The 25,272-nt window shown below is 49.0% G+C and overlaps 1 protein-coding gene across 1 annotated transcript in view; it reads left to right on the plus strand.

Moving 5' to 3' along the window:
- VAT1L (vesicle amine transport 1 like) overlaps positions 1-25,272 on the plus strand; it is a 147,459-nt gene that overhangs the window by 47,968 nt on the left and 74,219 nt on the right. The window contains exons 4-5 of the mRNA XM_043599728.1: positions 14,283-14,425; positions 24,064-24,167. Coding sequence (XP_043455663.1) covers positions 14,283-14,425; positions 24,064-24,167 — 247 coding nt within the window. The remainder of the gene's footprint in view (positions 1-14,282; positions 14,426-24,063; positions 24,168-25,272) is intronic.

Below are 25,272 nucleotides of genomic sequence, written 5' to 3' on the forward strand. Positions count from 1 at the left end.
CCAGTTTAGACGATACATTCTACGATCACTCCACCTAATAAGGTTTGGGTTGAAATAGATGCATTTATCACAACCACAGCTCCAAACTGTGGGTACAAATTATAATTTGGCTGGAAATGCGAATCCGGCATCCTACTATGCAAATGCAATCATCCAGGAAATCTATTCAGATGCACTGCATGGAAGGCAGCCAGCCTGGAAGTGGTTCCGCCCCGCCAGGATTTGGAGTCCCGCGAAGGAGACTTTGCCATCTGGTGGGCTGGACTGGCTCCCCGGCCAGGATTCCGGTCGCATGGTTGCTGGAGGCCAAGTCTCAGGCAACGTGGGAGTCTGTGAACAAGGGGATGGCCTGTGGCTACCCGTGATTTACATCGGTTGGGAAGTGGTACTGACAGGAGACACAAGACTTGATATGGTCCTCACGAGGGCTGGTTAGTAGGGTCACCATGTGCAGCGGGGCAAGTTGTACACTGCACAAAAACACTCAACCCCTGGGACAAAAGAGGGATGCTGTTCTGTATTTTTTTATTAGATGTGGCCACAAGAGGAGGCAGAGGAGAGGCTCAGAAAAACGAAGTGTATTATACTCATAGGTCCTAAAAACGGGACGCAAAGCATGCCACAGAGGACCACATGGGAAAGACGCCAGGGTGGTCAGGAGGAAGAAGACAGCAGCAGTGGATTCACTCAAGCAATGCCCTTTACTGGGGTCTCTGTGGAAATGCAAGGTGGGGCAGGGCGGGCAGCCTAGGATTGGCTACTTAGAATAATTTCCGTGGGGTCTGGGCCATAGGGATGGTCTCTATTTGCCTGATATCTAGCCCTGGGGTGATCTACGCAGAGGAATACTGCCTCCTGGGATATATGGACCAGACAGAGGGGGTCTGGCTCTGGATTGGTTAGTTTGCGTATGGATGACATGCTCCCAGCTGAGCCCTTTTTTATTTCCAAGATTGGCTAGCCCAGAGAAGGACCGGCTCCCCAGCCAGAAAGATTTTTTGAGATGCCAAAAACAACATGTAATTTACATCAGACTTGAAACATTTACAACGTGCATGCCCACCCCCCCCCCCTTGCCAGGGCTCCCGCTGTGCCCGCAGGAAGTAGGGGAGTGGGGAGTGATGGCCATAAATCGAACCCTTCCAACCTAGCTACCTGCCCTGCAGCTGATAATCATAAATCCCAGGGGGCCTGAGAGGACGCTGTATAGCCTGGAACTAGCAGGCTGAGGATCCTAACATAGGATGTCCAATCTTTAGCGTGAGAAGAGCAGAAAGGCTCTCCAATGGACTCTCTGCCTGGCACTATATAACTAAATAGTCTGTGCTCACCAGCACTTAGCACAGTAAGCCCATTCTCCATTTTATTGTTCATTTTTTGGTACTAACTTGTTTTTAAGTTTTTATTCATTTATTTAGAGATAGAGAGCATGAGCCGGGGTGGGGCAGAGGGAGAGAGAATCCCAAGCAGGTTCTGCAGAGTCAGCACGGAGTCTGATGTGGGGCTCAAACTTGCAAAACTGTAAGATCATGACCTGAGCCGAGATCAAGAGTCAGACGCTTAACCGACTGAGCCGCCCCAGTGCCCCTCGCTCGCCACTTCATAGATGAGACCACTGAGGCTCAGAGCTGAAGTCTCTGTCCAAACTCACACAGCCCATCGGTGCTACATCAGGGTTTCAAATTCAGGTTTGCCCGACTCAGAGGTGCTCAGGCCACTTGTCATCGGGGGAAATGCAAACCACAGCCACAGCGAGATAACACCTCCCACCTGCTAGGATGGCTGGTCTCAAAAAAAAAAAAAAACCAAAAAATAAGTGTTGGCAAGAATGTGGTTGAAAAGGAGCACTGGTGGGGCGCCTGGGTGGCACAGTCGGTTAAGCGTCCGACTTCAGCCAGGTCACGATCTCGCGGTCCGGGAGTTCGAGCCCCGCGTCGGGCTCTGGGCTGATGGCTCGGAGCCTGGAGCCTGTTTCCGATTCTGGGTCTCCCTCTCTCTCTGCCCCTCCCCCGTTCATGCTCTGTCTCTCTCTGTCCCAAAAATAAAATAAAAAACGTTGAAAAAAAATAAAAAAAAAAAAAAGAAAAGGAGCACTGGTGCACTGTTGGTAGACGTGCAAATTGGTACAACCATTATGGAAAAGACTATGGAGGCTCCTCAGAAAATTAAAAATAGAACTAGTGTATGACCCGGCAATTCCGTTTCTGGGTATCCACCTAAAGGAACCGAAATCACAATCTTAGGGAGATATCTGCCGTCCCATGCTCCTAGCAGTATTAGTCAACCCAGCTAAGACGTGGAAACAACCCAAATGTCCGTCAGCAGATGGACGGGTCAACAAAATGTGGTGTAGACATACAACAGACTATCATTCAGCCTTAAGAAGCAGGGATTGCTGCCCTTTGTGACACCATGGCGGAACCCGGAGGGGATGATGCTATGTGGAAATGAGCCAGACCCGGAAGAACAGATGCTACGTGATCCCACGTCTACCAGGGATCTAAAACATCCAAACTCACAGGAGCTGAGTGTGAAATGGTGGTGGCGGGGGGCTGGAGGAGAGGACATGTAGCAAAGGGGTCACGGTTTCCGTTACGCAAGACGACTGAGTCATAGAGATCTCGTGCACAGCATAGCGCCTCTAGTTAACGATACCACGTTGCATACTTAAGGATTTGTGAAGAGGGTAGGCCTTAGGCTAAATGTTATCTCAGAAAAAGAGAAAAGAGGGAAGGAGGGCATTTTAGAGGTGAAGGTGAAGTTGGTGGCATTGGTTATTATGAGGGTTTCACGGGATGTATGCACTAAATTCATGAAGACGTATGTATTAAATACATACAGCTTTTTTCTTGTAATCGCACCCCAAGGTTTTCTTTTAAATCCCTATTCTCCTCTCCCTGGACGCTGAGCTGCCTCATGTAGGGCCCTCGGAGATGCTGTACTCCAGCCCTTCCTGCCCATATGAGAAATTCGAGGTGGGAAGGGCCAAAATGGCAGGAGGGAGCTCAGGGCTCAGCAGTTCGGCTCCTGTGTGTCCAGGGCTCCCTTTGGAGCCAGCCTGTTTCGGGTCTTGTCCTGAATCTCCTACCATCTATGTCCCCCTAAGGCCCCACTTCTGTGTCTCCCTCAACCCCCGTCTCGGGGCTGTCCCTCCTACTGCTCAAATGAAAGTACGCCCTGTCGTTGGGCCCGCAAACACAGCATGAAGTGATACCAGACCGGCCTCCCTCTCGATCAGAGCAGAAGGCTGAGCTGCCACCAGCACATCATCCCGGTCAGCATCCTAGTGGGACCACCTCCTAGGAGGAACTTTGGAAAAGCGAAAGTCCCCTGCCTGCCACCCTCAGTCCCCAAGCTGCCTGCTGTGCTTGGTGACTGACAGTCTGTAGGAGGCCCAGCTGTGCCGACCAAGGGTTTCAGGCCCAAGTGGGGAGTGGGGCTCATGCCTGGCAGCAAGAGTCATCCCTGCCAAATCCCTTCACGAACACATCCCTCTGTCCCCAGAGGTGACCAGATTCTCAGAAGCTGGGAGGTGTGCATGGGTGGGCGGGGCAAGAACAGGGCAGTATCTGCAAGCCTCTGAGCTGGAAGGAACCAAATGGATCCAACTGTTATCAGGCTCTGGGGGCTCTTTGAGAAATACAGTACAACTATGGCTTGCGAGCATAATTCGTTTCGGAAACATGCTTGTAATCCAAAGCACTTGTGTATCGAAGCGCATTTCAAGAACCATTGGCTCAGTTGTGATCACGTGACGTTTGGCATCATGTACTACTCGTATTGCGAGACCTCGCTCATTTATCGAGTTCAAATTTATTAGAAACGTTTGCTCATTTTGCGGGAACACTCACAAAACAGGTTACTTGCAATCCAAGGTTTTGCTGTGCCTTTCCTCTGCCCGCATCTTGTGCCCTAACATTCTTTCTACTCCATGTATATGGTTGAAAAGAAAAACAAGAAAATATTTACTCTGGGCAGGCACGGAAGTTTCCCCCCTTCACCGAGGTGAAGTTGTAACTGCCAAATGGATGTGGGGTTGACCTTGTCCACATCCAACCAAGAAGATAAAGCAAAGAAGGGCGTGTAGTCCTAGTCCCAGCCCTGGATTGCCCTCTGACCTCGTGGCTTCTCTCTGACCTATGCCCTTTGTTCTCTAAACTTCTGTTTACTGCTATTTTCTGCATTCAACACACGGTCACTGAGATCTAAGCAGTGGGCTCAATGCTTTGGATACAGAGGGGAAGAATATGTGGTCTTCTCCTTAAGGAGTTGACATGTGGTGGGAGATACGATAAGAGATTCTTTTCTTTTTAAATTTTTTTAATGTTTTATGTATTTCTGAGAGACAGAGAGACACAGAGTGTGAGCGGGGGAGGGACTGAGAGAGAGATGGAGACACAGAAGCCGAAGCAGGCTCCAGGCTCCAAGCTGTCAGCACAGAGCCTGATGCGGGGCTCGACCCCACAACCGTGAGATCACGACCTGAGCCAAAGCTGGACGCCTAACCGACGGAGCCACCCACGCGCCCCTTAAAAAGAGATGTTTTAAAAGGAGGAGAGTCAGAGGTGAAGGAGGAAGAGAAAGGAGGAGGAGACAGGGGAGAGGAGCGGAGGGGAGAATCACAGCACAGAGTAAAAGATGGTTGGGTAGTGAGGTGTGTGAGTTTGGGGACAAAGCAGGAGACATTTACCCTCCTCAGGATCTCCGGGAGGGCTCCCCAGAAGAGGAGGACTATGGAGGGGGCGGAGCTTGTTTATTGAGCACCTGCTCCGGGTCATCCCTGGGGAATCACATCACTTATGTTGCTTCCTTTGCCCCACACTTGACCCCTTGAGGTGGACATTATCATCCCTGACTTAAATAAGGGGAATCTGAAGCTCAGCCAGGTCAGGCGGCGGCTCCAGGACTGAACTGGGTGTGGGGTCCAGGAGTTGTAGCTTGCTCTGCAACCGCTGATGCGTCTCATTTCTATGAGATTGTCCCGATGGTCCAGAACAAAGAACTCCGGCTTAGTGACAAGAAGGCAGTCACTTCCGGCGGCTAGGACTTAGCCTTTCTGAGCCTCAGTTTCCAATTCCCAGCGGGATAACCTTCTGTAAATTCGTGGATCTCTCGGAGCCTCCATTTCTGAGCCCGGCTTCATGATGGGACTACGATGTCGGGAGGGTAGAATGAGGTGTGTGAAGGGCCTGCAGTGCTAGACAAAGAGTGGCCGGTAAGAGATGTTCCCCTACCTCCTCTCCCTGTAGCCCTTCAGACCCACCCCCAGGTAATGCGGGTTCAACTCTTGTCGCTGGTATTGCTGTGGGACTTTGGACATGTCTAGGACTGCTCTGTGCCTCCGTTTTTTTCATCTAGAGAGTGAGGAGGCCATGATGCAGACCAAATGAACTGTGTTTGTAGAGCGGTTAGACTGCCTGGGCACACAGCAAACTCAGTGCAGGTGAGGCCGAATAAAGAAACCTACATTCTTCATCACTCCGCTCTACTGCGTCTCCACTGAGTGCCTCTGACATGAGCTCAGTGGCGGGAGGAGCAGCGGACAGGGGTTAAATATTCGCTCTTGCACTTGCCTGATGGGCAGAGCTGTGAATGGCTTGGAAAACCTGGATGTTCAGCAGCAAAGCTGAGGCCCGGGGAGCAGGGAGGCTGGAGTTCTCCAAGCATCCAGAACTTCAGGCCCTGCTAATGGGGATGAGCGATTATTTTTTGTCTTCTGACACCTCTGACTCACAGAAGACTGTGTTAGTCATGCCTTGATCTATAGGATCCCACATACTAAACCCACGGGCTGTGATGTCAACCCCAACTCGGAACAGAGGGTTGTTATGATGCCATCCATCAATGACCCAGTTGGTAGAAGGGAAACTTTACAGAGCGCTAGACCTCAGCAAGGGCTGCGTATTAGAATTATGTATACTGTAAGTAATAGACTTTATACTATAAATATGTGTTAATACTAAGGCTCCACCTTGGTTTTAAATAAAATACCTCATATTAAAGGAGGCGCCTGGGTGGCTCAGTCGGTTGAGCATCTGACTTCGGCTCAGGTCGTGATCTCATGGTTCCTGAGTTTGAGCCCCGCATCGGGCTCTCTGCTCTCAGGACAGAGCCTGCTTTGAAGCTTCTGTCCCTTTCTCTCTCTGCCCCTCTCTCCCCCCACCGCCTGTCAAAAATAAATGAACTTAAAAAAAATTCCATATTAAGATATTCTGAGCATTATGGGGGCCTTAGCAGTAAACTGTGTGGAGTAGAGTGGGTGCTTTTATTTAAAAAAAAATTTTTTTTTAACATTTATTTATTTTTGAGACAGAGAGAGACAGAGCATGAACGGGGGAGGGGCAGAGAGAGAGGGAGACACAGAATCGGAAGCAGGCTCCAGGCTCTGAGCCATCAGCCCAGAGCCCGACGTGGGGCTCGAACTCACAGACCGCGAGATCGTGACCTGGCTGAAGTCGGACGCTCAACCGACTGAGCCACCCAGGCGCCCCAGAGTGGGTGCTTTTAAAGGATGATACATATTGGTGGTTCTCAATGTGAGCTGAATCAGAATCTTCTGGAAGGCTTGTTAAAACTCAGACGCCCAGGTCCCACCCCCAGAGTTTCTGATTCTGTAGATCCCGGGTGGAACCTTCTAGCAAGACTCCAGGTGGTGTGGGTGCCGCTGGTTACGCCACCACGTGTTGAGAAGCACTGATCTATAAAATAAATAAAAGTGGGAAATAAAGGTATTATCTACCAAGTCTTCCCTGGAATGTGTCTACTGCTTTTTGGGAGTAAAGAGAAGTTTCCCCATTTCCAACCTGAGCAGTCGATTCCTCCCTTTCTCTCATCCTTCAGCCGTGTGCCGCTGACGCTTCTTTGCTATGGAAACTGTCCGCACACGTATGTCAACGGGAATGCCATGCGTAGTTCAACAGGTGTGCGGTGACAAACAAGAAAAACCTGATTTTTAGAGCCTACTAGGTGAGAACGTAGAATGTTCTTTGCTGCCTTTGATGGCGGGTCACGTGGATCAGCCCCCACAGTTGGATTTGAATTTTCTCTCCTTATAACAATCAATTCAACTGGATTGTTGAACAGGCAAATGACAGCACTGATCTGTAATCAGTGTTTCTAAACCTGTGTCTAAATCCCATGTGGGAATTCGTATTATCATAAGACAAGAATAAGGCTGGCCCGGGTATCCAGTGTCCTAGATTTTGTGATAACGTTCAGTTATCTTTCTCGGACTAAGTACATCTATGCATTGATGAAGATGGAAAATAAACTGACGGTTCTTTGGAAGAAAACAATCTTGCTTCACCATTCACCCTAGGATTCTTCTTGGTACATTCACAAGCTCATTTTGCTAATTCTTTTCCATTCTTTGAGTCTATAAGTGGCTGTGGTTTCCATGAGCTGTGTAAAAGGGAAAACAACTTTTGGAAGAGATAAACGTAATCCTATTTTTTGTAAGTTTATTTTAAAAGAGAGAGAGAGAGATTGAGAGAGAGAGAGAGAGAGAGAGAGAGAGAGAGAGAGAGAGAAGGCACACACATGTGAGCGGGGCAGAGGCAGAGAGACAGAGGGAGAGAGAGAGAATCCCAAGTAGTCTCCATGCTATCAGCACAGAGCCTGACACGGGGTCCGATCCCATGAACAAAGAAATCAGGATCTAAGCCGAAGTCAAGAGTTAGATGCCCAACCGACTTGGCCACCTGGGCGCCCCAAATGTAAGGCTATTTTTCAAATGATCTCAGAAATGGTCAAGTTAGCAATAGAAAAATTTCACCCTTTCATCAGACTTAGGGTAATGAGTGAACTTGCATTCTCTTTGGGAGGTGTCCTCAAATAGACTTTCTTTAGCAGCTCAAGAATTGGTCTGTGTGTGCTAGAAATCTTAGGACTGGAGAGGACAGAGAGACCAAATCTGGTTTCCGTTTTATCTATTCTCTCGCCCATATTTCCCCTTTAGTTCATACCTCTCGTTTTCTGTACATTTGAAAAAACACGGTGCACCAGTGTGGTCTGATCCCAGTGGTTCAGTGTTTGAAATTGGTGTTCGCAGCCTACTGGTTTCAGGCTACTGATTGTACTTTTAATTGTAAACTGATTTTATTAATACGGTTGCCTTTATTGGAATGCAAGCTCCGAGATGACAGGGACGATATATAATTTGTTCTCCTTTCTCTTTCTAGCGCCTCTCATAGTGTCCGATCCATTGGAGGCACTTATTAAATAGCCCCAAATTATTCACTGAATGAATAACTCAGTGAAATAACAGAGGGGCCAAGATTCAAAGGATGAGTAGGCATCAGCCAGGAGGAAAGACAGGGAAAAGGATTCCAGGCAGTGGAAATTGCATGTGCAAAGGTCCTGTGGGTGATAAAGGAGTGGCGCTTAGGAAAGACTAAGAATTTTTCCAAATGGCCAAAGGTAGAGTTTGGGTGTATGATGGGAAACAAGTCTGAGGAGGAAGAGGTTATTCATGTGATAAAGTTATCCATTCTTTGTGTCTTAGTTACTTGAGTCTCTGATGCTGATTTCTGAATCCCAGTGCACTGACAGGATCATCTGTCCTAAATTCCCATCGAAGGGGTAATCAGAATTTCAGCCAAGCTCAGTCCCAATTCCAAGGCACTGATAGCTAAAAAAGTGCCACTTAGTGAGTACTTAGCATGTACCAGGCAGTGTACTAAGCCCTTTACATAGATGCATTCATTCCTCTAATCATGTGTCTGCTGTGCCTGGCTTTTCTGGAATAGGATCTTACCTTGAACCAGCAGTCTCTTGCTAAGAGTCAGATTTCAGTGGCCCAAAACAGCTCCCTTTCAACTGCCGTCCCTGGATTTCTCATGGCTGTGCTCTGCCTGAAGGAACCTCAGCAGCCCTGGAATTAGGATTGAGCTGGCTGAAATCTGTTCACCCGTATGAACCCAAGACAAAGCTATCGAAAGAGTAGATCAATGCAGCCTTCCAGACTGATGCCAAAGATCCTTGGTTTTCTCTAGGACTTCAGTTCCAGGTCAGCAACTCGAGTGCTTAACTGGACGGATAAGAAGACTAACAGAGTGGCTTGGGAGTCAGGGAGACCTGAGTGTGACCCCCCACCCTTATCACGTACAAGCCGTATTACCTTGGACAAGTTCCTTTCCCCGTCTGAACCCCGGTTTTCGGGCATAAAAGGGAAATAAAAGTATTTACTCTAAAAGCGGTTTGAGGATTTAACGAAGCACGTAAGCACAGTGCCTGGCATATGGGGAGACAAGGGGACTGTCAGCTGCTGTACTGGCTGTATCGCCAGCCACAGGGGAGAGAAGAGGCTTGCCGTGGAATTCTTACGCTCTAGAGAGAGAAAGGAAAAGAAATTAAAAACAAGTACATGCAGATCTCTATTTGCTGCTGTTGCTGGGAGAATGGATTGTCTTGTTCACTGTATGTTCTGGGTCTGCAGGTAAATTGCAAAATCCTTTTTATTGAAAATTCATTCCGCCTTCCACAAATGTTTATTGAGTCCGTGCTATTTGCTAGGCACATGGGAGAAACGAGGATAAATTAGAGGCACTCACCTTGGGAGTTGGAGGAGGGAGAGTAAAGGTTTGCTATACATGTGAGGAAAAGCACACATTGTGCTTAAATACAGAGTGCTGAGTATTATTTACTTTAGATCACTGAGGATCTTGCAAGGGCCTCTCATTGCCATAGTGAATTAATAGAGAGCTCAAGCGGGGGGGGGGGGTGCTACAAACAGGTGTCCACTGAATTTGGTTTTCCACCCATTGTTATTTACATAAGAATATGTTATCATATAATATCGTGTAGAATACCTGCATGTTTTGCTATTTACATTAATTTTATATTATATGACTATATAATATTATTTTATTATCATACTAATATTTTACAAATGGAGTATTATATACTAAAATTACCACTTATATACACGTACATGTTTATATAATACTGATTATACATATACATATACTAATTATATATTCTAATTATACATATTTATATTTCTGCATTTTATATTATGTAAAATACTCATAGATGCTATATAAATATATAAGTAACCCAGTTACTTATAACATCTCAGTTTGCTACCACACGTTTCTTCTTATTTAAAGTGGAAACGGTGGGGCACCTGGGTGGCTGTTAGTTAAGCGTCCGACTTTGGCTCGGGTCATGATCTCACGGTTTGTGAGTTCAAGCCCCGCGTCGGGCTCTGTGCTGACAGCTCAGAGCCTGGAGCCTGCTTTGGATTCTGTGGCTCCCTCTCTCTCTCTGCCCCTCCCCCACTTGTGCTCTGTCTCTCTCCCTCTCTCAGAAAATAAACAAACGTTCAAAAAAAATTAAAAAAAAAAAAGGAAATGGTAAAGTTCTGCTTGGGTGAGATACTAGATACGTTAATCGAATCTGTGCTCTACTCCTACTCTGCAATGCTAAAGGACGTAGCGATCTGCAAACTGATGAGGGACTTCCCTGTCACATCACATTCCGGTTTCTCATGCATTCATTCATCAGGTGTTACCAAATCTGTTTTATGTGTCAGGCTCTGCCCTGAGCACTGGGGTACAGAGCCAGATATATGGCGCGGTCCCTGGCCTCATGGGGCTCACAGACAGATCAGTTAGCAGCCACAGAAAGCCATGGTGGCTGCTGTCCCAGAGGAAGGAACCCCAGGTCTATGGTAGCACTAAAGGAGGTACCAGGGGAAGGTGGAGGCAAGCGTCTGGGGACGTTTTCTAGAAGAGGAGTTGCCTAGGTGGTGGGGGGCCAGGGCGGGCGGGAGGGGCTGTGGTCTGAAGAAGAAAGTGGGAAGAATAGGCATGGATAGGGAGGGGACAGCCTGTGAGAAGCTAGTGTCGATGCTCAAATAGCGTTACACGTTCAGGAGAATAGGATCGTGAATTTGCTGCTTCTGCTGACGTAATAATAATAGTAAGAAAACCTAACAGCATTCAAAGTAGTAGTGACAGCAAATACTGAGCATTCTAAGCCCTTGGATGCGTTATATCAAATCGTCCCACAAGAACCTTATATATAGCATTGCACGCTCCATTTTAAGATGAAAGACCAGAAGAACTGACATGCTACTCAAGGTTGCTCAACTGGTGGGTACAGGAGATCAAAGTCCGCCATCTTACCCTACTGGCCTTGGACTGGGTGCCTAACGCTCTGTGAACCTCAGTCTCCTCCTCATCAAAATTAGGTTCGAGGTTCATTCTGAGGACACCACGGAATGAGGGTCACACAGCACCAGGCTCGGCGAATGGCAATCGGGGGTGGATCGAGGGCCGTGTCTTGTTAGGGAGCAGAGACTGGAGAAGTGGAGGGAAGCCATGTTAGTGAGATAGACTGGGCCACCTGCCAGAGGGCCGGCCCATGGGATAAACCAAAGGGTGTGCTTTTCTTTCTGAAAGCCAGTGATAGGCATTGGGAAGCTTTGCGACCAGTCACGAGATGCTCAGGGTTGAGTTTGAGAAAAACCACTCTGTCCAGAGGGTGACGTGGACACAGCCAGGCCAGCCAGAAGGGTGGTGTCATCATCCAGGTGAGGAAATGCAACAACCCAGACTATGAAGTGATGGTCACAAGGGTGTGGAGTGGATGCAGTACACTAACTGGATGTGAGGCCCAGGGACCAAGAGGAGTCCAGCAACCCCCAGACTCCTGACTTCAGCCGAGGGACAGGCGAATGGTACAGTTTTCATCCACTGAGGCAGGAGGTACAGGAAGAGGAATGTTCCGGGTTGAATCATGCCCCACCCCACTGATATGGGGAAGTCCTGAGCGCCACTATCTCAGAATGTGTCCTTATTCGGCAGTAGGGTCCTCAGAGAGGTAATCAAGTTTAAATGATAGGACTGGCGTCCTTCTAAGAACGGGGGGGAATCTGGACACAGGTTGGCGTAGAGGGAAGACCATGTGAAGAGGCCTTGGGAGAAGAGAGCCATTTACAAGCCAAGCAGAGAGAGCTGGATCAAACCCTTCGCTCGTAGTCACTGGAAGGACGCAACCCTCCCGACCCCTTAAGGGATTTTGGACTTTCTGACCTCCACAAGTGGGAAGCAAATTTGTTGGCAGAGCCACCCAGTTTGTGGTATTATGTTACAACAGCAACCAGCAAATCAATGCAAGGAGTAAGCCATTTGCAGATGGCCAAGAATAATGTTTTGGATGAGTTGAATTTGATGTGTTTTCGGATAGCCAGGTAGAGACAGACAGCCCAGTGGTCATTCAGTACACAAATCTGAGGCTCGGTTGGGGGGGGGGCCCAGAGATAGAGATTAGGGTGCATTATTGATTCCTGATACTCCCACATCCATCCACAGCACAGTGTGACCAGTACATAATAGGAATTTGGAAAAGTAGTTGTGTGAATAAAAGTCATGTTGGCCTAAGGACAGTGGGCAGGAGGGATCAACTAGTTCTGATGTTTCATCCCAGCACAAAAGAGGTCAACCCTCCAAACCCTGTCGAGTTTTAGAGGATTGCTGCACTGGTTGTTGATATTTCCACTCGCCAAGAAGGAGAGTCCCGTATTTGTTCTCTAAAATCAAATGAAAAAAAAAAATGAACCAAATACCAAAGCTATTCTTAGAACACAGAATGATAGCCTGTCTGGAGTCTTAGGTTCATGCCCATGTCCTAAAATGTTGACCTCCAAATCAGTAACAGGTCTATTTTCGGCAGCAGCTTCAAAATCTGCTTAGCTTAAAATGTCAAAATAAGTAGGCAGCATGGCATTATAGCAAATGGCAATCACTAGAAGTTAGGAGACCTTGCTTTGAATCTCAGATCTGCCTCTGAAAACTGAGTCACCTTAACCTTTCTGAGTCACCTTTTCCCTCATCTGTAAAACAATGATGGGGTGGGGATAATTGGATGATTTTCCAGCTCTGACATTCTATGATTCTCTCAGTGTTGCCTTTCATTGCGAATGTTGGGAAGAAAAAAAAAAAAAAACATTTCCAGAAATAGGCCTGCCAACCTGATTTAGTCCACCAACATGAAGGCATGTAATGAAGTGTTAGGCAGAAGTCACATTTCACAGGTGACTTTGGTAGAATAATTTCTGCCTCCTTAAGATGGCAGGTGGAAAACTGGAAATAGTACCTGGTTTTGGAAGGCACCTTAATTATCAGCAAACTGGGTTTTACTGGAAGATTTCGGACTTCACATGATCGCAGGATTTTGTCCAATGACTTACATTTCTGACGCTGTTGAAACAGGACATGGAAAAACCACCATGTCTGACTACATTTGTGATTTCTCTTAGACCCCTCAATATTTAAACCTCATGCGTTGGGCTCTTCCTCATATGCCTGGACATCCCAGCCCCAAAGGAGTACAGATGATTCAGATTTACGGAGTGCCTCATTTTAAGTGTCATGTGTTATGCCAGGTGCTTGACCCGTGTGACATATTGCCTCATTTGATACACCGTGTAGCCGATCCCGTTACCATATCTTTTCCGCGCTCAACATTGCTGACGGTTGTTGACTTAGGGCTTCCATCCGGCTGTGGGAGCGTGCTTGCCTCCACAAGCCAGAGGTGCCTGGGAGTTACCGCTACAAAAGCAACCCCCGACTGATACAGAGGGGAATTCGGGGGATCAAAATACTCCAGCCTCCTCACCATGTGGTTGGGATACCTCTGAGTGTATTCTACACTTGTGCACGGGGGTCCTCAGAGGGACTGAGTTCCAGTTACCCACTGGGTGCTGCCTTGAAAGCACACCCTTTATTGGCCGCCTTCGATTTCTGTCTTGATACCCTGGTATTTCCTGTGGTCATATTCCAGATGAGGTACTTGCTCTCAAATCTTTGCGTCGGGGTCGGCTTCGGGGGAATCCAAACCAAAACAGGTCCCAAGACCCGTATGGAGCAGGTACCATTACTGCTAAGGTTAGATGAGGAGCCTGAGGCTCAGTGTGGTTAAAATGATAGTTGTTGAGTCTTGATACCGTGGCTTTGCTGGCTTACGCGGACTTTCCTCCACCACCCCTAGTTGTCGGCCAAGGGAGACTCTGTCCCCCCCCCCACCCCAGGGACATCTTGGCGTTTTTGGTGATCAAAACTGAGGCGAGCTATCAGCAGCTAGCAGGTAGAGGTAGAATAATTTGGTAGACATGCTGCGTAGGCACCTTACAAAGCCCAGCGGAGCCCAACAAAGACTCATCCAGCCTCAGAGAGGTCAATAGCGGCAAGGTTGAGAAGTCCTGCCCTACACCCAGCGAGACCGGTTGTCGGGCGGTGACCCTCCCGTGTGACCGGTGTCTTGTGTTTCCCTTCCAGGGTCAAGCTGTGGCTCAGCTGTGTTCCACTGTCCCCAATGTGACTGTCTTTGGAACAGCTTCTACTTTCAAGCACGAAGCAATCAAAGGCTCCATGACCCACCTCTTTGACAGAAATGCAGACTACGTGCAAGAAGTGAAAAGGTAAGGTGTGTGCTCTAGAGAGGGCCAGGTTGGTCCTTGCTCTTCTGCCTCTTAAAAAAACCAGCGGCGCTCATTTAGACGAGGGCCCGTGATAGTAACAGTGAGAGTAATACTAGGAAACATACGCCGGGTGCTTGGTAACACCAGCTCTGTGCTGAACACTTCACACGTATGAGCTCGGTGGATTCTCGCAACCCTGTTGGTACCGCCATGTGGAGAGGACGATACTGAGGAGCAGTGCGGTCGGGTGACCGGCCGGCGCGAAATTACGATAGCTGCTCTAACGCGACCTTAACGCAGAGAGGTTTATTTCTCATTCACTCACATACCAGACCAAGGACACGCGGACTCCAACCTGGGTGTGACCGAGGGCCGCCGAAGGGCCAACACGGTGACATGATCAGATTGGAGTTTTGAAGAGTGCAGAGAATGAAGGGGGGTGGGGGGTGGGAGGCTGCAGGCAGGGAGATCATGTTGTTGATCTCCTACGGCGGGGAATGTTGGTTTATAACCTGACTCAGATTCCAGGAGCCACCGGCTATGGCCTTGTGCACATCAACTCAGGGAATCAGGTAGAAAACCCAGCTGCCTTGAGATGATTTGTGGGTCACACCTCTGCTGCTGCCCATCTCCACCCCCAGCTCCTGAGGGGTTTCAGAGGTGTCTCAGGGCCGTTGTTCTGGTCTTTTCTTTGCCCAGCAGTAAGTTGTAAGATACAGAGAAATTCAGCCGTCTGTCTAGCCTCATACTGAAGGACTAGAGGATGAGAGGTCTGGTGAGGGTGACAGACTGAGACCAGATTAGGTGACATTTGGGGAGTTTTTTGGAAAGGAGAGCCTTCTGATGGTCTGGATTTTCAGATTTGTTTAAAAAATTTTTTTTTCATGTTTATTTTTGAGAGAGAGAGAGAGAGAGACAGAGTGTGAGCAGGGGAGAGGCAGAGAGAGAGGGAGACAAAGAATCCGAAGTAGGCTCCAGGCTCCAAGCTGTCAGCACAGAGCCCGATGCAGGGCTCGAACTCACGAACCATGAGATCATGACCTGAGCTGAAGTTGGCCACTTAACCCACTGAGCCACCCAGGAGCCCCTCCGATTTTTTTTTTTTTTTTAATTTTAAAGATTTGCACAGAGTTCAAGTCTGTCCCGATATCTCCAGTAGGACACGGAAAGAGAGCTCCAAAACTCGATATTAGAAGTCCGCCACCTGTTTCTCAGATATGTAGATACTGCAGGCATATTTTAAAGACTTCCGGCATAGACTTTCGCCTATTTCCGTAACCCTCAGGTAGCTCTTCCTTTTTGTAACTTGCATCTCTGGAGCTGTGATCGGGAAAACGGACTGCCAGTGTCCCTCCAGCAGTCTTTACCTTTATCCCCTTAAGGGATATTTTGGCAAACATCCTTTCCTCCATTCGTACCCTGACCTGCTTACTACCAAGTGTCTCTGATGGGCCAGGTGCTGTGCTAGGGCAGAAGATCCGGCAAAAAACCACCTTGCGCGTCACTATCTTTGTGGAGCTTTGAGTCTAGTTGGGGAAGAGGGATAAAAACACTATTTTAAAAATGGATTCGTTTATGCTTTTGATACATGCTCGGATGGAGATATGCAGGCTGCTGGTGAACATATGCAGACAGGGAGATTAGACATAGCGTTCATCCAAGAGTGAGACTCGGGCTGAGCATTAAAGGATGAGAAACGGGCCAAAGGAACAGCATTTCTGACTAAGTTGAATAGCACGTGCTAAGGCTCAGGGTCAGGAAAGACTTGGTTAAATTCAAGAATCTGAAAGGAGACCAGAGCAGCTGGAGGTACTACAGTGTGGGAAGCAATGGGAAACCCAGGTCAGGAGGTAGCTACTCTTCTGAAAAAGTGACAGTGTGGGGCACCTGGAGCTCAGTAGGTTGAGCTCAGGTCACTTTGGCTCAGGTCACAACTTTGGCTCAGGTCACCATCTCCTGGTTTGTGGGTTCAAGCCCCCCATTGAGCTCTGTGCTGACAGCTCGGAGCCTGGAGCTTCGGATTCTGTGTCCCCCTCTCTCTCTGCCCCTCCTCTGTTCACGTGCTCACTCTCTTCTCTCTCAAAAATAAATAAATATTAAAATATCAAAAAAAAAAAGGGACAGTCTGCCTTCCCCATTTTCCATGGAGATTTTTCCCACCCCCTTATCCCTTTACTGTCCTCGACCTACCTTCCTAGCCCCCGAGTCAATGATTCCTGCTGATGTCAGAGGAGCAGAAAGGGACAGCATCTGAGACCCACGTTCCCACCACCTTCTTTCAAATGCGACTTCCGACAATTCCTTATGTTTTTAAGCAGAGACCCTGGGATTCAATTAAAAATCACTAGGAAGCCACAGATAGGTTCATTCCCTCTCCCACCACCCCTGCCCTCAGGAAAAAATCCAAAGGAACAGGCACCTGCTGCCTGTTGCAGAACCAAGTAAATGCTTTGGCTTCATGGTAGGTGTTCAACATATGCCAACAAGGTGAATTATAGCATTGTCTGTTACAGTGAGATTTCAGAACCAGCCTCCATTATCAACAGGAGGAAAACACTTCAGTGCATTATGTGACACCCACGCGCTTGAATATTATGCAGCCCCTAAAAAAAAAAGATAATTATGAAGATTCTGTCACAAAATGAAAAAATACCCACGGTAGCATATTGAGTGGGAAAAAAAAAGCAGAATGCCAAATTCCAGCTACACTGTGATCACAGCTTTGTATAAATTCTTGGCGCATAAAGACAAAAAAAAATGAAAGTGGTGGGAAAAAATCTAACCACTAATATGCAGCAGGAGTAGAATGCAGAGTGATTTCTCTTTACTTTTTGGACCACGGTTATTGTTTGTTATAGCATTTGGTGGTGATCCACCAGGAAAAAAAAATATTAACATAAAATTTCTTGAGATGCAAACTCTTTGTTTTAATTTTTTTTTTAATGTTTATTTGTTTTTGACAGAGAGAGAGAGAGAGAGAGAGAGACAGAGAGACAGGGCATGAGGAGGGGAGGGGCAGAGAGAGAGACACAGAATCCGAAGCAGGCTCCAGGCTCTGAGCTGTCAGCACAGAGTCGGACGCGGGGCTCGAACCCACGAGCTGTGAGATCATGACCTGAGCCGAAGTCGGACGCCCAACCAACTAAGCCACCCGGGCGCCCCAAGATGCAAACTCTTTTATAAGCCAGTCAACTGCTAAGCTGCTTTGAACCCGTTCTCAGCCTTCCGGCAGGCGTTGTAAAGGGAATGGGGGCAAAGTGTTTGTAACACAGACGGAACCTTTACGTCACTCACCCCTTCTCTGTCTGACTATGCTTGAAACCAAACAGAAGAGTGAGAAGCTTTGGATTCTGTGCATCCAGCAGTAAGGACTTCCAAAATAGAGGAGAGAAAGACGAGAGAGATCACCGAGGTGGGCGGCCCCCAGCGGGGAGCATGATGGACGGGAAGCATCTAAGTAGGTAGAGGGAGGTGGGGAACGAATCCCAGCAAGGTGCGCGGGCACAAGCAAGGAGGATAATTGCACCCGGCTTTGCTGGTCTCCTCCACTCTGCTGACCCATACGATTAGACCATCGTTCATGCACCTCGGGTGGTGCTGTGAGGGCACTTTGCCTCAGTAAAGAAACTGAGGCAGCGGAAATCGATGAGGTGTAATCACTCGGAGAGAACAGAGAATGTGATCAAGAAAGGATTCCTAGAGGCGGTATTGACAAGCAATTGTCAACATGTACTAAGAAGCCTCCCATGGTCCAGGGACGGTGCCTGGCACCCTGTGAAAAGCCTCTTGTGCACGGGGTACTGTGCTCAGCCCCCTGTGAGAAGCCTACTATGTGCCAGGAACTGCGCGCTGCCTTCCGTGTGTCAGACCCTTGTGTGTGCCACACACTTCTCTGGGAGAAGCCTGCCCTGCACCCTGTGCCGGGCACCCTGCAATGACCTCATCCTCCCATCATGAGCCTGGAAGTGGTTAAAGTGATGGCACAGATGAGTTCTCAGAGAAAAAGGAATTCAGAAAGAGAAGCACTGAGCGGAGAGCCAAGGATCCAGATGGAGATGAAAGTAACAATAAAGGGGGAATTAACTTCTTGGCAAAGTCAAGGGCTTCTCTCCCAGGAACGGCCCTGGTGGCCCTACCGCCGCTCAGGAGGGATTCTTCACTGGATCCACGTGGGCGGGAAGCAAAGAGGGGCATCCGTGATAAAGGGGCGAGGGGTTGGGGACCCAGGAAGGACAGGCACGGGAGCCTTCGATCAGCCATTCCCAAATATCTTTCTGCTGAATTGGGCCGAGAGCATCTCTGAGCTTGGGCTCTTTGTGTTTGGGTTTTGAGTGTGCGGAGATTTATGACAACAGGAGAAAGCCCTCCCCTCCGTCTGCTTCTGTGTAATAATGATTACACACACACAGGCAAGGCGGACACCCCCAGAGATTTTCAGCGGTGGAGGGGGGGAGGTGCTAAGAAATGAGGATGGCCCCTGACCTTCTGAGGGGCTGCCTAGCTCTGCTTGTGAATTTCATGATCGTTCCATTAAAAGGAGCTGCTAAGGTGCCCTTCACTGTGAATATGAGTAAGGGAGGCCCTGATTCCAAATAGACTCGACTGAGTCCCATTCCGTCTAATCCCCTGGTTGGGCTTGTAATGATTGAATGGGGGTAGGGCATTTGATCCATTTTGAAACTCACCTGCCGGCTGCCCGGGGAGCAGCCCCCAGCTTTGTGCAGCCCCTGCTGGGAGCCCGTGTGCCCACTAGTGGCAATGACGGTCACCAGGGCTGACCACAGCTCATCTTAGGAAAGCCGGCTCTGCCTCTGGTGCCCTCACTTGGTTTCTAGATGTAATGGATGTAATGGGTCAAACCAGAGTCCCCCCGCCCCCCCCCCCCCCCCCCCCCCCGCAAATCCCATTCCCTGCAGTGGCCCCTTCAGTATGTTGCCTGACCCCGTGGAGCCTCAGTTTCCTCATCCATTACGTGGGGATGATGATGGCCCCTGGGTTACAGGGTTGGCGTGAAGCGTCCTCAGTGAGACGGGACTCAGGAAGCGCTCAGCACTGTGGCTGGCACCTCGAAAGTGCTCTTGAACGTGGGACACCTTATGCTAGCAGGGTCAAGGGTAGCCAGCCTCTGCTCTAGTGGTTTCTGGGCTGGTGGCTCCACCCACCCTAATGGTTGTTTGGGCTAATGGTTGGGGTTGTTGACGTTTTGCAGTCTTTCGTTTATACTCTTCCCACACCGAAAGAATTCTCTTTAAGTTGGCCCACTCTGAGAAAATAAAAAAAGCTACTGTGGACCCAGAAGCCACCATGAACATCATGTTCCATGTGCAGAAACTCACCCAGGCTTCACAGAGGAGCCTGGGGCGGGTGTTATCAGCTGCATTCCCTTCCACAGTTGGGGACACGCCGAGAGGCTAAGGAACTCACCTGAGGTCACACGGCAAGTAAGTAGCAAACGAAGTGCTAAATACTGAGATGAAATTCAGATTCCTGAGCCCAGTGCCCTAGGGCCCTAAGGCCACCCCCACACCTGCCCACCACCCCCATGTTAGTTATCAGCTGTGGCAGACACTCTTGTGTCCTTCTGGAAGGAGACGGTGTCCAGACAGGGCCTCCTGTTACCATGGGTGGTGTCCCAGAGCCTCCTCCTTGGGCCTATTCAATGGTCACTGCCCTAGGTCAGCCTATCACAGTGTCTTCAGAATGCCTTTCCTTTGGCACCTGGCCGATTCCTCTCACCCATTAGCACTCAACAGAAGGACCACCTTCTGTCACCCCAAGTGGCTCCGTTGGAGCTTTGGTGATTAGGTCTGGGCTGTCCATTTAGTCTGTCTTCCCTGGTATGAACTCCTGGATGGCAGGGATGAACGTGAACCCTCATCTGTGTACCCCCAGCTCAGCACACCCAGTGTCCGGTGTGACCTAAGCACTCGGCAAGGGGTTGTCCAGTGGCTGGAATTTTAGGACCAAGGTGTAGGACCCTGACCTGGGGCCTCTCCTAACATCTAGCATGACAAAAAAGGAGCTTAAAAATAGAAACCTCTTGGCCTCTCTGTTTGAAGTAACATAGTCTAACTCCGGGCATGTCTATGTTTTTTTAAACTTAAAAAAAAATATTTTTGAGAGAGAGAGAGAGAGAGAGAGAGAGAGAGAGTGCAAGCAGGGGAGGGGCAGAGAGAGAGAGGGAGACACAGAATCCGAAGAAGGCTCCAGCCTCTGAGCTGTCAGCACAGAGCCCAAAGCGGGGCTTGAACTCAAGAACCGCGAGATCATGACCTGAGCCGAAGTCAGACGCTTAACCGCCTGAGCCACCCACACGCCCCTCTGTATTTATTTTTAAAGACAGCGTTTAAACCAGAATCCTTCAGAGACTGCATGAAATTGACTGCTTCTCAGAGCTGCTTGCTAAAGCAGTGCTTCCGTAATTATACTGATTTGAACGTTTATTAAATCTTAAGTTCAGAATGGTGAAAAGGCCATGGCTCTGGAATCACACTGGACCGCGGTTTGAATTGCAGGTGCACTAGTTACGTAAGCTTGGGCAAGGCGCTGCATCCGAGAACCTCCATTTCTTCCTCACAAAAGTGCAGTTAAAATGCCTGTCTCATAGACTTGTCATAAAGATTAATTCTGCAATGCCCGGGATACAGTAGAGCTCAGGAAATGTGAGTTCCCTTTGAAGGAAGCACTCAGATAGCAATGCAGAATGCCGTTCTTAAAATGTTTTCTTCGTTGTCTTGCGTTCATTCACTCATCATCCACACATACAATCCATCAGTATGTGCTAAGAACTAACATTGTGTCCAGCAGGATGAGAAGGGCTGAGGATACAACAGGCAGCACAAACACGGTCCCCGTCTCACGGGGCTTACATTTTGGCGGAAGAGACAGACAAATAGAATAATCGCAGCCCGTGATAGATACTGAAGAGTGTCTTTGGTACAGACGCGAAAGCTCAAAGGGAACTGAAAGAGAGGCCATCTGGGGCTGCCATTTCAGGTGGTGTGGTTAGTTACAGCGTCTCTGGGGAAAGTCTCATGTGGGTTAAGACGTGAAGGATGAGAAGGAGCCAGCTCTAAGGAGAGCTGGGGAAAGGCTGTTCAGGCAGCGATCCCAGCATATGCAAAGGCCCTGAGGCAGGAAGGTTTCAGGAATAGCTACAAGGTCACACTTCCCTGAGCAGTGAGTGGCAGGTGAGGAGGAGGGAGCGGGCAGTAGGCTATAGGTCGCCCCTTGCTGGGGTCTGTTCTGCATTTCCGCAGACCCAGAGGAAAGAGCGACGGGCCTAGATGGGGCAGCTGTGCCTGGCAGTTTGGGGCAGAAAATGGGCGCTCACAGGTGGAATCCTGATGTGAGGAGCGTCAGGCAAGAAGCGAGCATTTGGGCCTGGGCCGGTCCGTCAGGGGTGCCCCAGAACGTGTGCACAGCCCAGCGTGTGAGGGCTGCTCCTGAGCACAGGTGGGTGTCTTGCAGTAAAGGAAGGAGGTCCCGGGGAAACGGACTTCACGTAGGACACTAGGTGGCTCAGGAGGGCTGGCAGTAGAAGCAGTGAAGGGTCCTACCTCCTCAGCATCGAACACACTTGGCAGAAGAAAGACTTGGCAGAAGTGAGGAAGACAGGAGCATGGTCACCCAGCCCGTGAAGCAAGGTGGAGACCTGATCGCCGGGGGTGAGGCACCAGCCTGGAGCCCACCCAACCGTGTGTGTGCGTTCCAGCCCTCGCCTGCCTCTCGGGTCTCACCTCAGCACGCTCCCTCTCATCTTCTCTACTCCAGCCAAACTGGCTGCTTCCCAGGCTTCCTGCTCACAGGCCTCCTCTCACCACAGGACCTTCGCACATGCTGTCCCCCTGCCGGGAACACTATTCCTGCCACTCTTTACCTAGATAACTCCTACGCTCTGCCTTTCCCCAGGGATGCCTTCTTGGTACGTAACTGGGCACACTAGATTGACACAGTCTCGTAGCACCTTTGTGGCATTAGACACCAATCAGTTTCAGTCTGATATTCATTTGTGAAATATGGGTTAACATCTGCCCCACAGAAGTGCTAAAAGGGGAGGAATCAAATCTGTTTGGTCTCACCACTGTATCTCCGCTGCCTCGTGCAGCGTCAGGGCTAAATACTTAATGAACAAATTAATTATTAATAAAAAACAATAATGCTAGCTTGACTCCTCAGTAGCTGGCTTAGACCAGTGGTTCTCAAAGGGTGGAGCCAGCATCATCAGCATCCGCATCTCCGGGGAGCCTGTTAGAAATGCAAATCTTTGGGGCCAGCTCCAAAATCCACTGAAGCAGAAGCTAGGAGGCGAGGGGGGAAGGAGGGCAAACTGCAATCCATTGGAATGAGCCCTCGGGGAGATCCTGGTGCCCACTTCGGTTTAGGTCCAATGGCCTCATTCCCTCTAGTGGGGAATTTATAAGTGAACTTATAAATGGGACTTGAACGGCCCTGTCTTTACAGATAACCGTTCTATTAGGCAAAAGCTAAAACTAATCTTTTTTGTTGAGTCAGTGTGATGACTGGATTTTGGACTTGACCTGAGGGCTTTAAAGGTCACGACTCAGCTGTGCTGGGGCTTGGGGCAGTTGACTTAGCGTCTGAACCGTAGACATACACGTGCAGTTTCCTACTGAGGAAAACAGGACCCAGCTGTTGGCTTGAGTCCTGAACTTTGTTCGGAGGTGAGGGTGGCAACACTCAGCTCTGTGCTAAGACAAGATAATCCTGCAAACTCACAGACCGAAGCAGAGCAGGGCCCAGCCACAAGTGGGTGCTCCGGGGGCTTGAATATCTTCCCCAGCATCGCTGGAGCCTTCCTGTTGGCAGTTCTCTCCCGCATCATATCTTCTAACAGTGGAAGCCCACCGATGTTTGTTAAATGCATAAGTGAGTGAATCAAGGAATGTATACATAAATGAATGGAAGAGGGGATCAAGAAATGCTTCGTCTGCTTCATAGAATACAAATGTGGATCCTCTCTGTTGTGGAACCTTCTGCTGCAGAGAGGAAGATCCTCTGTATTTAGCCCTCTTCCTCAAAGATTCCATTTTTGATTGAACCCAGAGATGGAATGAATAGAAGTCTGTGAGTTAACTAACGGGTCTTTAGAGCTCCACTGAGGAGGCAGGGAGAAGGGAAGAAAAGCTAATCCCTGCTAGACAGGAAACCTCATGACGACAGGAACATGTTGCTTTTGCTCCCCACTCCGTCTCTGGCATCTCAGACAGAGCCTGGCCCATTACCCAAGCTCCACAAACATCAATTGTTGAGCGACTGACTTACGGAGCGACCGTTACGTGACTGGCGATCGGCCAGGCATTTCATGGGTCACCACAAAGGCTCGCTGCCCCTAACAAAGGAGAAGGCCGCATGGCATGGCTGGATGCAAATCCGGGTATCTGGCTGTGATGTCCATGCTTTCCCGCCTAACCCGGGCTGGCCCCTGGTAGCAGCCACCGGCCAGACTCTTCGCGGCCTCCAGGTTGTGAAATTCTTCTGGTTGCACCCGGGAAGGTAAACCCACCTCCCGGCCTTCTGGCCTATTTATGGCCGCTCCCAGAGCCCTTGCTGTTCCTGGTTTGGTCCCTAACATGAGCGGTACAGTATCTCTCTTACTTTGTCTTCACACCTTTTAGAATCTCTGCGGAAGGAGTGGACATTGTACTGGACTGCCTCTGCGGGGACAACACTGGAAAAGGTCTCAGCCTTCTCAAACCACTGGGAACCTACATTTTATATGGTAAGTGCCGAAGAGAAGCAGAGATACGGTCTGCAACAGGGGGCACTGCACCTGTGCTTACAAAGGCACTGACAAATGCCTTGTGTTGATATGTTGGGGTAGCGAGACGGGGGGCTTAATTTTTAAGTGTTTTCCATAGTCTCGCTACTGCCAGTCGTTATTTTCAATTATAAAGGCAAGCATATATGCCTATTGGCCTGTTAACCCCATGAATACTTCTCATTCCAAAAGGGGTAAAGCAAGACCAAGTTGGTGTAGCCATTGAGGTGGGACTTGACCCACAGAAGGTGGCCCAGGTGGGAAATAGTACTGGCTTCGGAGGAAGTCCAAAAAAAATGAAGGAATCAAGGACCCACAGTAGGACGGGAGGGGGTGGCGAGGATATGGGGGTTTTAAGGGAGATTCTCCACCATCGGAGATGAATTTGCAAAGCACAGCCTCTTCCTCTTCTCAACTCCTCCTGTGTGTCCTAATTCCAAAGAAGCCCTGGATGGCTGGAGCACATTCCCTGATAATGCTCTTGAGTTTGAGCAGGAATTTATGAAAGTTCTCTGGGAGATTTTCTCCAGCAAAATGAGACCCCAGACCTTCCTCCTCTCTTCTTTCTCTCTTCTGTCACACGATTGTAAACTAATGTCAACATGAGTCTCTACGAAGTCAAAAAACCATCTCTGAAGCCAGATATCACGTTCTAACGCCCAGTGATCCTGGGGCTATCCAACGTTTGAGAGTTTCAGCACTTCTGTCCCCTGTCGGTCTGATAGCAAGTTGAGCCTTCGCTCTGTGGAACTCAGAAAAAGATGCTCATTTCCCTGCTATTCACTGAGAAGCTTCTTAAAGAGTTATTTGAGAGGTAGAAATATTCGAGCATCTTTTTATCATCATCGTTATGACGGAAAGAGAGGAGATAAGCTTCCCGTTGCTGGAGCGTTGCAGTATTTTCAATAGCGGTCACACATCTGAAAGTCTTTGGAGGTGGATGCGTGATTCTTTACCCGTTCCCACTATTGATAAAAGGAGTTGTGAGCGTCAGTGCACGATGCGGGGATACCAGATATGATGAACATGTGAGCTGTACTCGCTTCGGGAGCACATATACTAACGC

This window comes from Prionailurus bengalensis, chromosome E2, assembly GCF_016509475.1.
Source record: "Prionailurus bengalensis isolate Pbe53 chromosome E2, Fcat_Pben_1.1_paternal_pri, whole genome shotgun sequence".
NCBI lineage: Eukaryota > Metazoa > Chordata > Mammalia > Carnivora > Felidae > Prionailurus > Prionailurus bengalensis.